Source organism: Histoplasma capsulatum, genomic scaffold (assembly GCF_000149585.1).
Source record: "Histoplasma capsulatum NAm1 scaffold_12 genomic scaffold, whole genome shotgun sequence".
Classification (NCBI taxonomy): domain Eukaryota; kingdom Fungi; phylum Ascomycota; class Eurotiomycetes; order Onygenales; family Ajellomycetaceae; genus Histoplasma; species Histoplasma mississippiense.
Genome location: NW_001813971.1, coordinates 116,218 through 130,106, shown reverse-complemented (window position 1 = coordinate 130,106; position 13,889 = coordinate 116,218). Strand labels below are relative to the sequence as shown.

Below are 13,889 nucleotides of genomic sequence, written 5' to 3'. Positions count from 1 at the left end.
ATGCGGCCACCAGGTAGCGCCTTGGTGTGGGGACCCAAGGCGTGTGGGTTCGAAACCCACAAGGGGACAACATTACATCCGGAGCCAACATCTCAGCTCCTAAAATAAAGGGATGTGAACTTGCCAAGTAGGTACCTTCGGGCGGATCTACTACCTGATTTAGCTTATTGTTTCTGGGCTGGAAACCTGTATCGCGAGTACCAAATCCTGTCTTTCATTAATTTTCCTATGTTTCTGTTATATTCTTGGCGTCATTCAACACTAAGCATTCCTCCTGTATAACCAACTTTTGCTTGTATTTAACATTACACAAGGACTCGTCATAAGCACTGCTTGCATACGAGTATAACGGAAGAATAATAATAATAATAATCTTTTTAACAGCTGAATCAGACAATTCTGTTGAATATGATTAAAAGGGATTGAAGAAAACACAAAAATCAGCAACAATAGCAGCTTCAAAAACTATCATTAAAATAAATATCTTTTATGAAAATTGAAAACATATCACAAGTTGTTATGAGCTACACTGAATTTGAAAGTATTGATAAGCAACAAAATGTCATTAAGCATTGTTTTTGATAAATTCTTCAAAGCTCACATTCAGATTTTAAGTGCACTCTTCAATCATATATAGAATAAATTCATATACTTTGACATATAATATATTCATATTTAACAAAGATTAGAAATGGTTTAAGTGATTTATATTCAGATTGTCAATTATATGAAAACCCAGAGCATCTTCTTTTACTTTGTACAAAGCATACAGAGTTAAGATTGAGATTGAGAGAGAAGATTGAATTGGCACAGTTAAATTTAAAACTTTTGTTTAATACAAAAACTGGAAATGAATTCTTGATTGAATATTTGAAAGAATCAAATACTGCTACAAGATTTCAATTGAATAGTTTAATCTGATAATGAATTCAATTTTTATTTTTCTTTTTTCTTTTGTTTCTATGTATTTGCTTTAATTTTTATTCTTGTTTGTGAGGGGTGATGACAGTGTGAAGAGTGAATAGTAGAAGATAATAGTAATAATAATTATAGTAGTAGTATAGTTGAAGTTGTAGTTGTAGTTGTAGTTGTAGTTGTAGTTGTAGCTAATCGCTGAAGAGGAAAAGAAAGAGAAAGAAGATATGCGAAATACATGCATCTATATATATATACATATAGAAATAGTGGTAGCGAGAGTATAATGGAAAGAGGTAAGAATAGACGAAGATATAAACAAAGATAATATAATAATAAGGAAATAATAAACGAGTGCATTACATTGTTTTTATTTTTATTTTATTACTTTTGCTTTGAAATTTATTTCATTTTGATTATTTTTGATTTTGACTTGTGTTGAAAAGTTTGATTTGTAAATGCTTTCTTTTCTTTTAATAGCTGCTGTTTTTTATACTTTTTATTTCATTTGTTTTAAATTGAATGTATTGATCTATTTGTGGAAGGTGTAAAGCTTGCTTGATTGAAGGATTGCTAGCTCCGTGGCAAGTTATATGGTGGAAGGATTACTAAGCCAGGGTAGTTGACCTGACACTATTTTCATTCTTTTGGCATAGTTTCTACAATATTGCTCTCATTTTCAAAAATAACTCTCAGCTGTTAAAAACGCATTCTATACACAGAAAGTTATCAAGAACAAGCATTTGAAGTAGTAAAGCATCTGCAATACTGAAAACCCTTTTAACTCTCTCATCATGAACCTTTCAAACAGCATCAGAAATAAGATACAATGTTATTTTCTTTCAAAATTCATGATCATTGCCTGCTACATCAGATGCATCAATGATCTTTTTCAGTGTTAAAAGTCTTATAAAATCATGCATGATCTGAGTCAGATTAGATTCTGAAATTGCAGAGGAAATAACCACTGCAGCAATAGTCACTGCAGTTATATAATCATTATAGTTAATCATCTCATTTTGTATAGTTTCTTTGAAATTCATATTGTTATAGATTATAACAGCTCAAGAATCTTTAATAAGCTGCTGAAATTTCATTTAATGATAAGAATTAGTTAAATGATTGACTCAGAAGTTAACAGAAGTGGAAAAAATATGTTAGAAAACAATAAAAATTATCAATTTTTACTAAAAATTTGAAAAATTAGATAAAAATATTAATAAATTAAAAATATCAATTCATAACTTCTTCTGTTTAACAATTTCTGTCATCAATTTATTTCTCATTATATAGTTGAGATAGAGTTTAAAGCTGAAAATTGTTTCTATCACTTATTGTTTTACTTCTGAGCTATGAAAACATGCAGAGAGAATAGAGCTGAAGAAGTTTGAATTCTTTAAAAAATAAAAGTGATATATAATACTCATAATAATAAACAATTATTTGATAGTTATTGTTTCATCTAAGGCCCATTCATAACTCTTTCAATTTACATGTTTCTTTTTTAGAACAGAAGTAAGCAGCTTAAATCAAATTGATGTATCAATTCAAATGATCTCAAAAGCAGCCTGGAAATTGATGGTATCAAGATCAACACTATGGTTGAATAACAGAACGCAGTTGAGGGGTCAATTCCTTGCCCCGTGTCACACCCTTGGTTGTGCCAAGGGCCCGTGACGGCTCCACACGGCCCATCGCTTCCCTTCGGATAATCCCATCTATCCCATGACATCACGCAGATGTCCGAACCGGTTTCCAACCACCCTATGACATCATTCAGATGCAATAGAAGAGGATCCAATCGATGGAATATGAGAATCCTGTTTCTATACAGGATCAGTAGATTCCTTCTGGCAGATCAATGCACCGCCACTGCGGAGTTGCTTCGGCTACCCTCGCTCATAGAGTGAGGGGAGGATGGCTGCCCGTTGTCTAGATGCTGGCTCTCTATTCCAGGAGCCAGCGATTCGTCTTTTATCTTTTGACAATAAGATACCAGAGTTACCACTGTCCTCATACAATATCCTTAGTGTGCCGAGTACCTCTGGTAGTTCAGTATTTGTATAGTATTCTACGAGTTCGCGGTTCAAGCGAGATAATCAAGCCCACCCATAAGGCTTCCCATTATATACCATCCTCCTCTGTGTCGCTGCCGAGTAGCAATCGCCTCGGCGCCGTCACATTACACCCCGACCCATAGCAGATGATAGAGATGAAGGAACATAACTAGAGGAATGACAGCAGTATGAGGAAATAGTATGAGAAGGATATAAATGCGTCAGAATAAAGATGAAGCAGTTCCACCCACAGACGCGTTTTATTCTATAGAGATTAAAAATAGGGGTAAATGGGTGCATTTCAATATCATGTGACGCTATAACTACTACTAATTATCATGGGTTAAACCCCTTTGGGACTAGTGGATTTTGACACGAGGTCTCAATGGTTTCAAACTTATTGCGCAGCACTGTATGTTGCAAGCATGTGTGGAGTAATTGATTGGTTCAGAAGTTAGCAGAACTTGGCAGAATTTTAAAGAAGTTTAGTTGATCACACTAATCTGAAAATATTGAGAAAAGAGGCTGAGCATGCTGAGATAGCTTGTGGCTGCTGTTTCTCAGCTACCCTATCACGTGCCCCCCAACATATTGTGTTGGCTCTCACGTAGTTAGTTTAGTAATTGACAACAACGTTATCCTTCTACAGATGTGCATTCAATTATTAAAAGAAAGAGTATCTGAAAAGAGTTAGTGACTATTGTTGGACTGTTCGTTGAAATGAAGAGTTGCGCATGAAGCTCAATTGTACGGAGTCGATCCCAACAATACGCAAAATAAATGAAAAGAGTAAGTAAAAAAAAAAATAAAATAAAAAAAAAATGTGAAAGGAACTACCTTTATTCCAGTCCAATTATTTTTTATTTTTAATTTTTATTTTTATTTTTTTTTTTGATAGACATCAAGCGCTACAGGTTTTCTGATAGTATCCCATTCCTTGGAGAACTGCATGCGCGTTAACTCGTTTGGGTTAGATTCTTCATTATTCTGTACTCAGAAGCAGTTTAGGCCGTTGTTGAACATAATAACGTGCACTTGAAAGTTTGGATCCGGGGTTAGTTAAGCTTTCGCATTCATCCGTTGTAGCGAGTGTTGCATCGAATAGCTGGGAGAAGCGGTCTGATGTTACCAGATATTTCTAGGACGGATGCAGGGGGAGTTATCCCCCTGCCAGCTTTGACAGGCTTAAACAGGGTTACACAACTGGAACGAGAAAAGGGGCAAACCCGAAGAGCTGGCGCATTTGCTTTTACACCTCAAGGTATCGTATGAAATGGCTCAACAATCGACTTGCGAAGCAAGCTGGAAGGCAAGCCCAACCCATTCGCCTATATTTCTCCTACCAGCCAACAGCAAAGAGATGAATTGTTCGGAAGATGCAGAGGCGTGAGGGACTCCATGCCAAGGTGAGTAGGACAGATCGCCACCAGGAAAAGTGCTTAGCGTTACTCCTCACCAACCAGGCGCGGTGGCGTCGCGAACGGAGATCTATCCTGCAAAATCATCAGTTGGGCCTGCGATCTGCATGAAGCTATTGGGTTCTTGACTCCTTAGCAAGATGTTTTGTGCAGCCCAAATCCCATCTTCCCACAGCGCATGGACAGCGGAGTGAACACGCTGGTTAACAAAACGGGAATTGGGAATTTCGCTGAACAGTGCAATACAGTGAAAATCTTTATCATCGAGGATTCTGTCCTATCACGCACCTCCAGTGATAGCAGCATCTCTCTTCTCCCGCTTGATGTATCTCTCATCGCGCCATTGTAGCATTTGTTTCGAGAAAACTGGAGGAATCCCCTTTCCAATTATCTGGTTGTGGCGGTGACAAATCAATAGAGCTGAAAATGCCCATCTTCGCACTATCGATTGTTTCTCTGCAGGCACAACTAGCGCACGATTGAATCTCGACAGGTTCCAATAATTCGCGACTCACATCGACGCTAATCCCCTCAAGTCCTTGATGAGCCAGTTGAGTTGTCCACCTAGAGGACTACCGGCTGCACATCTGGCTCGTCGCTGGCGATTCTTCATGTCATGCCAAACTTGATTTCTTGCCAAATCACTCGCGCCATGATTCTTTCCAATACTTGTGCATCTCATGAAAGTCCGGAAAAGCCTCTGTATCTGAGCTCTTGGTTCGCAAATTGGTTGTTTGGAGCGAAGAACAGGGTTTCATTTTACGATGCGAAGCGTATGGCAACAATTGCCTTTCATTCATGAACAAATGACATAGTATTTTCCCTCCTAGCATCTCCTCAGGGATCAAGTTAAGGATCAAATTAACTCGGCCCACGAAGAGTACTAAGCCTACCAGGAGCTTTCTAATTCGCCACCAAAAGAAAAACAGAGAGAACAAATTTTGAGATGTGCCGGTTGTGGTTGGGCGGTAATGGCTGGCACACAACGTGTGCTCCATGATGGCTTGAGTTGGACTATCTTTTGTTTTTCCCTTAGACATTTTTTACTTGATTTGCTTCCATTGTTTGTTGTCGTGGTCGGATGGCCCGAGTTCATTTATTTATTCCCTATTTCCCCTTTTTCCCCTGTTGTTCCTTTTATCTTCCCTTCGTCGTCTTCCACATCGCTGATCCATTTGCGACACACATAGCAAAATCATTATTACTTTGATCACTTTCCTGTCATATTTAAAGTGATATTACAAACTCGCCCAAGTGAAAATGAAAGTTATTACATTGCTCGCTACCGGTGCTTTCACCGGCCTGGGCGTGGCGCAAGACTTACAAGGTGTGTCGGAATGTGCCGTATGTCTTCCACGAGTTCCCTTTCTGTTGTTTCGGGACTGGTTTTAAACTGTTCAGTGCAGCTAACTGTCGATATTGAAATACGATTAGCGTGGATGCATCGGACGGATGATGGACCTCGCTCCATCTCTAGGCTGCAAAGCCGACGATGTTGCTTGCCTTTGCAAGAACATGGATTTCGCATACGGTGTGCGTGACTGCACTACAGAAGCCTGTGGGGCTCAAGATCTTCCAGCTGCCGCCGCAGCTGCTGCCAGATATTGCCCCGGCAATGCCCCAAGCGGTTCCCAGGAACCTAGAGCGACTGCTACGAGCAAGCAGACAGCGTCACCAACAGGCGCCCCTAGACCGAGTGAAGCATCTCCAGTGAGCCATATCTCTGCATCCAACTATCCCTGTGGCACCCATGTCGCTAATAAACACCCAGACGGGCTTGGGCTCCTCTGCATCTACTCCTTACACTACCCAAGCAATTGTGTCTACCATAACTTCCGGCACTCAAGTGATTACGACCACAGTCGGCAGCACTACCCTCTATTCACCCGTATCTGCTACAACCGGAACCGCCGGAACAACAGGCACTCAACCTCAGTCAACTGGGTCGAGCTCTTCCCCAACTGACAAACCCAGCTCCACTGGAAATAGCGAAACTACGAGCCCAGGCGAAAGCACTGGCACTGGCACTGGCACAACCCCTACTCCGACGGGCAATGGCGCATCCCATACGCTGATCCCAGCCACCCTGGGAATAATGGGAGCTGTCGGCATTGCCCTCATCTTTTCCTGGTAAAGCCGCTCTCGTGTGACGTTAACTATATTGGTGATGGATACCTTAGTCAAGCGATGCGTCCGTTGAGAGATGTCCGGTATGACATAAATTGATGGAAACGTCATCTTTATTAGTATTTTGTTCATAGCTATTTTATGGCCCTTCAAGACCAGCAGTGGAAGATGCCCTCTTCGCATTTCGTTTCGTCTCTACCTAGTCCCCAACTGTGTCGCGTTATGTGGATGATTGGCCGTCAGTGCCAATAGCATTTGCGATTGGCTAAGTCCAAAGGAGATGGAACATGACTTGAGACATTGTGTTTATGAGGATTCAATAATAATAGGCTAACTTGAATGGGATTCTAAAGATTCAAATTTTTGCCAAAGAATTTTGAACCACCTGCCACCGCTAAGGTTTCAACTTGGAGCTAATCTTGCTATGTGGAAGAAGATTATAAGATAGATTTGAAAGGGAATGAGTAGTAGTAAACAAGATGGATAATTATGCATCAAGAGACTACATATTTTGGAGGAAGTCTCTTGATTTCTGAATCTCCATTCCACCTCCGTGCCTCTAACCCCTAGGGGTACCAAGGGGTAAAAGATCATTTTAATTCCACCTTACCTTTAACTCGGGTGAACCCTCTAGACCCTCATTATACGGCCTAATGTCCTACACGAGAATGGAGCAAAGCGTTGGTAGATGGGGAAATGTATAGTGAACCAGCAAGCATTGAGCCCGCCCGGTAGAACCTGCTACTTTTATACAGATGCTCCTGCGAAAAGTTTTGACTCACATTAAGAATTTAAACTAAAATATTAATACTGGCATTAAGTATTGGTGTTCCATCTCTTAATTCAGAGAATAGGGACTATCAGAGGGAAAATTAGAGGTCAATGCCCCTAGCATTCTCCCTACCTCACTACCAAAATCCCAGGCAGTATAGCCATAAGATTCAGTACACTAGAAAGAAGATTTCAATGTAAATTCTTAGTGAGACGAAACTTTTCGCAGGGCATCTGTAACGATCCAGCAGATGTACGGAGTAGAGCAGGAAGTTATGTAGTAGCTCGAGGGATTCAACGGGATTAAGCAAAGAGACAGCTAGTTAGTTAGAAATCTCCATTCCCGTAACTAAGGATCAATCGGATATCAATCGGATATGTAATAAGAACTGGTTGATAAGTGGGCAAGCAGACTGCTCGGCCGTTCCGATAGGTCCTCAGAGTCTCTACTAGTATCTCTGGTCAGTATCCACTTGTTCGATCTTATTGTGGGAGGGCACGAGTGGCTGAAGTTAGCATCAACTTCGATGAACATCATTTTCACATCCCATTAATGCGAAACTGAGTTTTTAAGTTAAACCTCACTTCACTCTGAGGTTTAATTATGCTTTCTATTTTGAATGCTGTTTATACATAATGCTTTAATACTTGGTTTAAAGTGTGTTATTTAACTTTGAAGTTTTTGTTCAATGTTTTAGGTAATAATGATTTAAACAATAAAAAATTCAAGCTTTTATTTTATTGATTTCCATGCGATTCTCATATTTTCTAAAAAATAAAAATAAAGAACAATTCTATTTGTTGGCATGCCTGTCGCTCGCTACTATTCCATGTGACCACACATATTTAACCTTGAAACCAGTGCTGCGCAGCCTGCGCTAATCTAAATACCTACAATGAACCAACCTGCCACCTCCATCATTTATGTTCAAAAGTAAAGTGTTTTGTTAAAACTGTATAGTTATTAATTAATTTTTAATATAACATTAAAATTTTTAAAAAGCATTGATATAATCTTTAAAAATTAAAATGATATTATAATACTTAAATCTTCAAAAGGTATTTATAAAAAAACTAAAAATTCACACGTTATATAATTGATATAACAAGTTATATATTATAATATTTCACTCATTGTTATTTGATAAATAAATGATACAAAAGTTTCAAACTAGTTAAATTTAATCAAAAGCTTAGTTAATTAAATCATAAATATTTATCTATATGAAATACTATTATATCTAACTTTAAATGTAAAATAAAAGCATTTGCTTATTTTTAACTATATGATTCATGTCATTACAAAAAGTTTAACATGCAACTTAGTCTTTTGATCTTCATCAATCTCTGTTGTTTATAAACTAAAATAACAACTGTGAAAATATTATTAAAAAGTTATCTCGTGTTAATATCTTAATGCCTGCGGATATTATATCATTACATTATATTTAAGCAATGGTACGCCCACTAGACGATTACAATCAACCAACCTTCCACTTTTATAATATTGAAAGAATTTTGATTTTATATTTTTCTACTTTAGTTAAAATATAACGCATTATTATTCCTTTAATAGTAATGAATATTGTTGGAATATCAAGTTTAAATTTTATTATTTTCAGTGTTATTGCTGAAAATTTGGTGAGTAGTATCTAGTTATCATTATATACAATTCTTCATAGAGTAATTTTTAATATTTATAAAATTAAAGCAAAGTTTAGTTATCCCGAATAATGCCGTACCTCAAATGATAAATGACATAAATTTAGATATTAAAACGTATAAAAGTGGATATATTGACAATATAGAAAAATTATCACTCTCGAATAAAGAAGACAATGTTGTGCCAGTTCAAAGTAAGAAAGGTAATTACTTTTCATGAATAATCAATGTTTTCATTGAATTTAAAAGTTAACATCTTATTAAGTTGATAAAACAGAAATTTCGACAGCGATTTCATTTAATATATTATCTCATCGAATGGATCATTGTTTTCCATATGGATGTCTTGGGCATGCAGACTGTTGGCGAAGACCACCTTGTCAACGTTGTGTTTTTGTAAATCGCAGTCATTGTGAATAGATAAATGTTAGATAAAGGTAATGTAATATATCTACATTAATAATATATAAAATTCTATATCAATCGCCGGGTTATATCGAATATTTTTATCTACATCGTTGAATTCGGATATAAAAATGCATATGGTGTACTTAAATAACTGAATGTTTTAACAATGATTTTGCATTATCTATATATTATTATTATTATTATTATTATTATTCTTCCGTTATACTCGTATACAAGCAGTGCTTATGATCACTATGCTGCAGCTGGCGGTCGCAGTGTATAGTTGGTGGTTGGGTGGCCACGCCTGCTGTCGGCCGAGCCACACCACACCCACGGGTATATATATCACTATGAGCGGAACCATTTAACAAATGGTTACGTTGGCTTTTTGCTATGGATAACCTAGTGGTCATAATGCTATCTTATCACATACAGAAGGAATGTGTCGGAACTGGATAGTGTATAAAGTCCGAATATTGACACTGTCGGAACTTCATGTACCCGCTTATCATTTCCTTAAACCTTCATTTATGTCAGACCTGCTGCAGGTCTTAGATTAATAAGCCTCCTATCATATAACTACTAGAGGGGGAGGTTAATGGTTGGGAGGATCAGTCCGCTATTCGGAAGGAGGGAATGCTCTTGCCTTGGCTCTTTCTTTACAAAAATTTTTTTTCATGATTACATCGTTTGCGGTGAAGGGGGGCGCGTTGTTTGACGCGGCGGGGTCGCCGCTATTCGGAAGGGGGGAATGTGTGAGGGGGTAGGTGGTAGGTGGTCACGTTGGTCACGTGAGATCACATGGTAGGCGACCACGTGGTCGGCGACCATGGAGGTCTCCGACCTCCAGACCTCCACAGTTAAAAGGGTAGTAACCCCCCCCAATCCTTATGTATTTTTAGAAATTAGGGAATATAGGAGATTCTATAACCCCCTCTAGATGCTCTTGTGTGTTCTTTTGAGAAGTAGCTGATACGTGATTTATTCATCTACCCCAACCTGTTGGGGGAATCCTGGGTTGTCACTACCCATGTAGCTAGCAATCCTTCAATCAAGCAAGCTTTACACCTTCCACAGGTTATGAGGCCCGTTTTGTGCATGAACACTGTCAATTCAGAATTTCTTGTTGATATAATTATTATTCAGATTTATTGCTTCATTTGATATATCTTTTCAGTGTTAAAATCATCTTATTCCATTCATATTGATGCATTCTTAAGATCTTGTGTTGATCAACGCCACTGTTTGCTTAGGAGAAGCTTGCAGGATGAAATTGCACCACATTGAAAAAGAATCCTTCAATTGATGAAAGAACATCATCAAAAACTTATATTGACAAGAATCTGATTCAATAAGCTTTTAATAAGAAAACAAAAGATTCTAAATGATGAATTTTAGACATCATCAAATGCATTGCATTACACACTCACAATCTCACATCCTGCCCGTTGATTCAATAGTGGTGGATGATAATATTCCCCCACATTCAAGCTCTGCTCATGATTGCTTGTCAGAAGTATTTGAAAATTTCTTTAATGAATCTTCTAAACTTTTTGAAACATTATTTGAATTCAAAGTCAGATTGAATATAGCTTCTAACACAGTCAAACTGTCAGCTCAATTTGTTCATTTTATTTAAACTATCTAACAATTTGATGAGAGTTCACATTATAACAATGAAATCTGATGTTCTAAGGCTTTGCCTTTTAATGATATTGTGTCTAAGCACAAATGCAACATCTTATGATGATTTTTAAGATGAAAAAGAAAAGATATAAAACTTTAAAAAAGAAATACAAAACTATTGATCAATTAAGATTAGAGTTAGTTTATAAATGCAGAGTAGTTGTGAATCAAACATTATTTATCAGTCATATATCCACTATCTCTACAATCTAAACACTCACATGAAATGTCAATTTCAGTGAAAAGTTATAATATAATCTATATAATCTGAATAGCTGTATCAGCAAGGTGATTGCACATTTCAAAGAAAATATTAAGAATATTATCAAGTCAAATACTCTGATCAGCACATGCAACTACATCATCTGAAATGCTTTCATGAAAGTGAAAATAGTTGATGCTCAGTATTGAGATACAATAAAGAAATATCAGATTTAGAACTTTTTTCAAGATTCAGAATGAGCTTCTTTTTGAGACATCAGAAACTGTTAAGTCTACACATTTATTATAAACTTTTTAAATGACAGTGTCAGGCCATGTTTTATCAAATATGATGAGAATCAGATTACTTACACTTTTTAAAAAGTGATTGAAGAAGAATACTCTATTTCAAAGACATAATTATATCACAAAACAATCGTTAAATTCATTTTACTCAGTGACATTCAAATTAACAATGTACATGTTTTCTTTAATAAATTCTGTGCTGTTATTATGAAGTTGAAAATGATAAATGCTGTTCTGTTGAATATGTGAATATTTGATATATTCTATTTCACTTTTTTTAATGTTTGAAGGAGTTACATCTCTCTTCATATTATAGAAAAATCAACTTTTTCCATGAAAAAAATATTGTAATGTGACCTCATATGATATCATGTGGACCTTATTAAATCCATGAATGGATTGAACAGCTGGCTCTGCGGCCTGTACAGCTGTAAGAGATGGGCTACAAGAGTAATTACAAGAGTAGTGTGAAGTACGCACAAAGGATATTAGAAAGGTAGCAATCTCTATTGTTCAAAGCTAATCGCTGATCTCCTAAAATCCACGGATATCAGCGAGCATTATATAGATAATATTGCCATCGCCACGTATCTATCGCCACGTATCTATCGCCACGTATCTATTTCCTAATATAGATATCTCCGTTGCGCCTATTACAATTATCTCCCTTCTTCAAAGGCCTGGTCCCCAGGGCTTCTTATTGTGCGAAGTTCGTAATATGTGCTGTGTGGTTGAATTGTATAAAGTTCGCAGGATAGGACCGAATTAATTGTTCGGGTTAATTCCGAAGCGTTGCTGACTCGGGAAAACGTTGTTCCAGTTCCGGTGTTATCGCGGTCCAATCATGATTTAGGCACAACCCCTGAACCCCTTTCCTTTAACCTTTACACCACAAATCGTATCCTAACGAGATCATCACCATCATCACCAACAACGATTTTTTTTTATTTAAAAGAATACACCAATTGATCAAGCAAAGTACACTGTATCTTCCCATGCGATTTTTATTGCGACATTCGAAGTTTTGGTTGCGTGGTTGCGTTTTCTATTTTGGGTCGGATTTTGTGTTGTTGCAACTTCTTTGATCGATATTGCAATATTGATTTTAACCACCAACATCTGTTCTTTTCTTGCTGCTTCTTGCCTCTTCTCTCTTCTTAAAAGGTTCTTGATACTGATTAATGTCGTAATAGAATGTCAGAACCAGCTGCTTCCGTTGCCGGTTCAGAACCTATGGAGGGTGATATGCTGAATGCCATCGAGAGCATTTGCTTGGGTTGTCTGGAAAGGTTGCAAAACCCTCCAGTATACCCTTGCTTTGTGAACGACGGGCGGACACGCTGTCACGCCTGCCATATATCGAATACTGGGCAAGGATCTTGGTGCGTTACTTGAGTTATCCGATAACGCTGGCGAAGATGAGGAAGCGGACGGTCCCGTTGAAGTGTTAGAAAGGAACGCAGCAGCATATTGCTGTCGTTGTATTCGACATTTAACAACGTCTCCCCGCCATCACTGTGAGCCTGCTGAGGGTCGACGCAAGAAATGCAAGCACTGCTCGGTGATGAAGCACGTTTGCGTTCCGGTAAGTAATCGTTCTATATATGTTTTGCGGGATATAAAATAACTCGTGTTTGGTGCCAGCAGACGCCGTTGAGTTGGCCCAGGCAGCTATCAATGCAGCTGAGGATTTAATTGTCGCTGGTGCAGACGCTTCGAACGTTAACGTTTTACAGGGCGCTGTGACAGCTGCAGTTAAGTTCTTCGCAGCGAAGATCCGTGGGGCTCAACGAAATGGTTCCCCTGAGGCCCCGGCTGAAACAGTGATTGGTGAGATCCCGGTGGCTACATCGCCGGTCGCAGCTCCCAAGTCATCGTTGAAACGTCGTGCTTCGCCAGTTGAGGAAATCCGGGGTAATAAGCAGGTCTGCCTTGGTGACAATTCCTCAAATGACACTGGCCAAGCTGAGGCGGATCTGTTTTTTAATCCCTGGGCGGAATAAGTATATCCAGCAGTCATCGTCGCCTTCTTCGTTTTCGTTTACTGACTGGCTCCTGATAGGTTTTATTAAACTGTTCCAAGTACTCCTGGCTGTTCACCAAATTTTCTTCAGGTTCCCAAGAATTATCCGCGTCTGTGCAATCCTTCCATTTAACAAGATATTGGGTTTGACCACGGTACTGACGTTTATCCAATATAGCTTCAACTTCCCATTCCTCCTGCGCGTCTATAATTATCGGTTCTGCCTGTGGGATCTGTCCGTCGCGCGCGTGATACGGTTCGAGAAGGGAAACGTGGAACACGGGATGAATTCCTTTATATTGTGGCGTAAGCTTC

The 13,889-nt window shown here is 38.2% G+C and overlaps 4 protein-coding genes across 4 annotated transcripts; all 4 read left to right on the top strand.

Moving 5' to 3' along the window:
- On the top strand, positions 1-108 carry HCAG_08612 (predicted protein; the record flags this gene model as incomplete). Its single annotated transcript, XM_001536241.1, has 1 exon — positions 1-108. One exon carries the CDS (start codon positions 1-3, stop codon positions 106-108), a length of 108 nt encoding a protein of 35 aa, XP_001536291.1.
- Positions 109-5,650: 5,542 nt separating this feature from the next.
- On the top strand, positions 5,651-6,524 carry HCAG_08611 (predicted protein; the record flags this gene model as incomplete). Its single annotated transcript, XM_001536240.1, has 3 exons — positions 5,651-5,734; positions 5,825-6,100; positions 6,162-6,524. 3 exons carry the CDS (start codon positions 5,651-5,653, stop codon positions 6,522-6,524), a joined length of 723 nt encoding a protein of 240 aa, XP_001536290.1.
- A 2,602-nt stretch (positions 6,525-9,126) lies between these two features.
- On the top strand, positions 9,127-9,350 carry HCAG_08610 (predicted protein; the record flags this gene model as incomplete). The annotated part of the gene is made up of 2 exons (XM_001536239.1): positions 9,127-9,144; positions 9,228-9,350. 2 exons carry the CDS (start codon positions 9,127-9,129, stop codon positions 9,348-9,350), a joined length of 141 nt encoding a protein of 46 aa, XP_001536289.1.
- A 3,746-nt stretch (positions 9,351-13,096) lies between these two features.
- On the top strand, positions 13,097-13,554 carry HCAG_08609 (predicted protein; the record flags this gene model as incomplete). Its single annotated transcript, XM_001536238.1, has 2 exons — positions 13,097-13,136; positions 13,196-13,554. 2 exons carry the CDS (start codon positions 13,097-13,099, stop codon positions 13,552-13,554), a joined length of 399 nt encoding a protein of 132 aa, XP_001536288.1.
- Between the last annotated feature and the right edge of the window lie 335 nt (positions 13,555-13,889).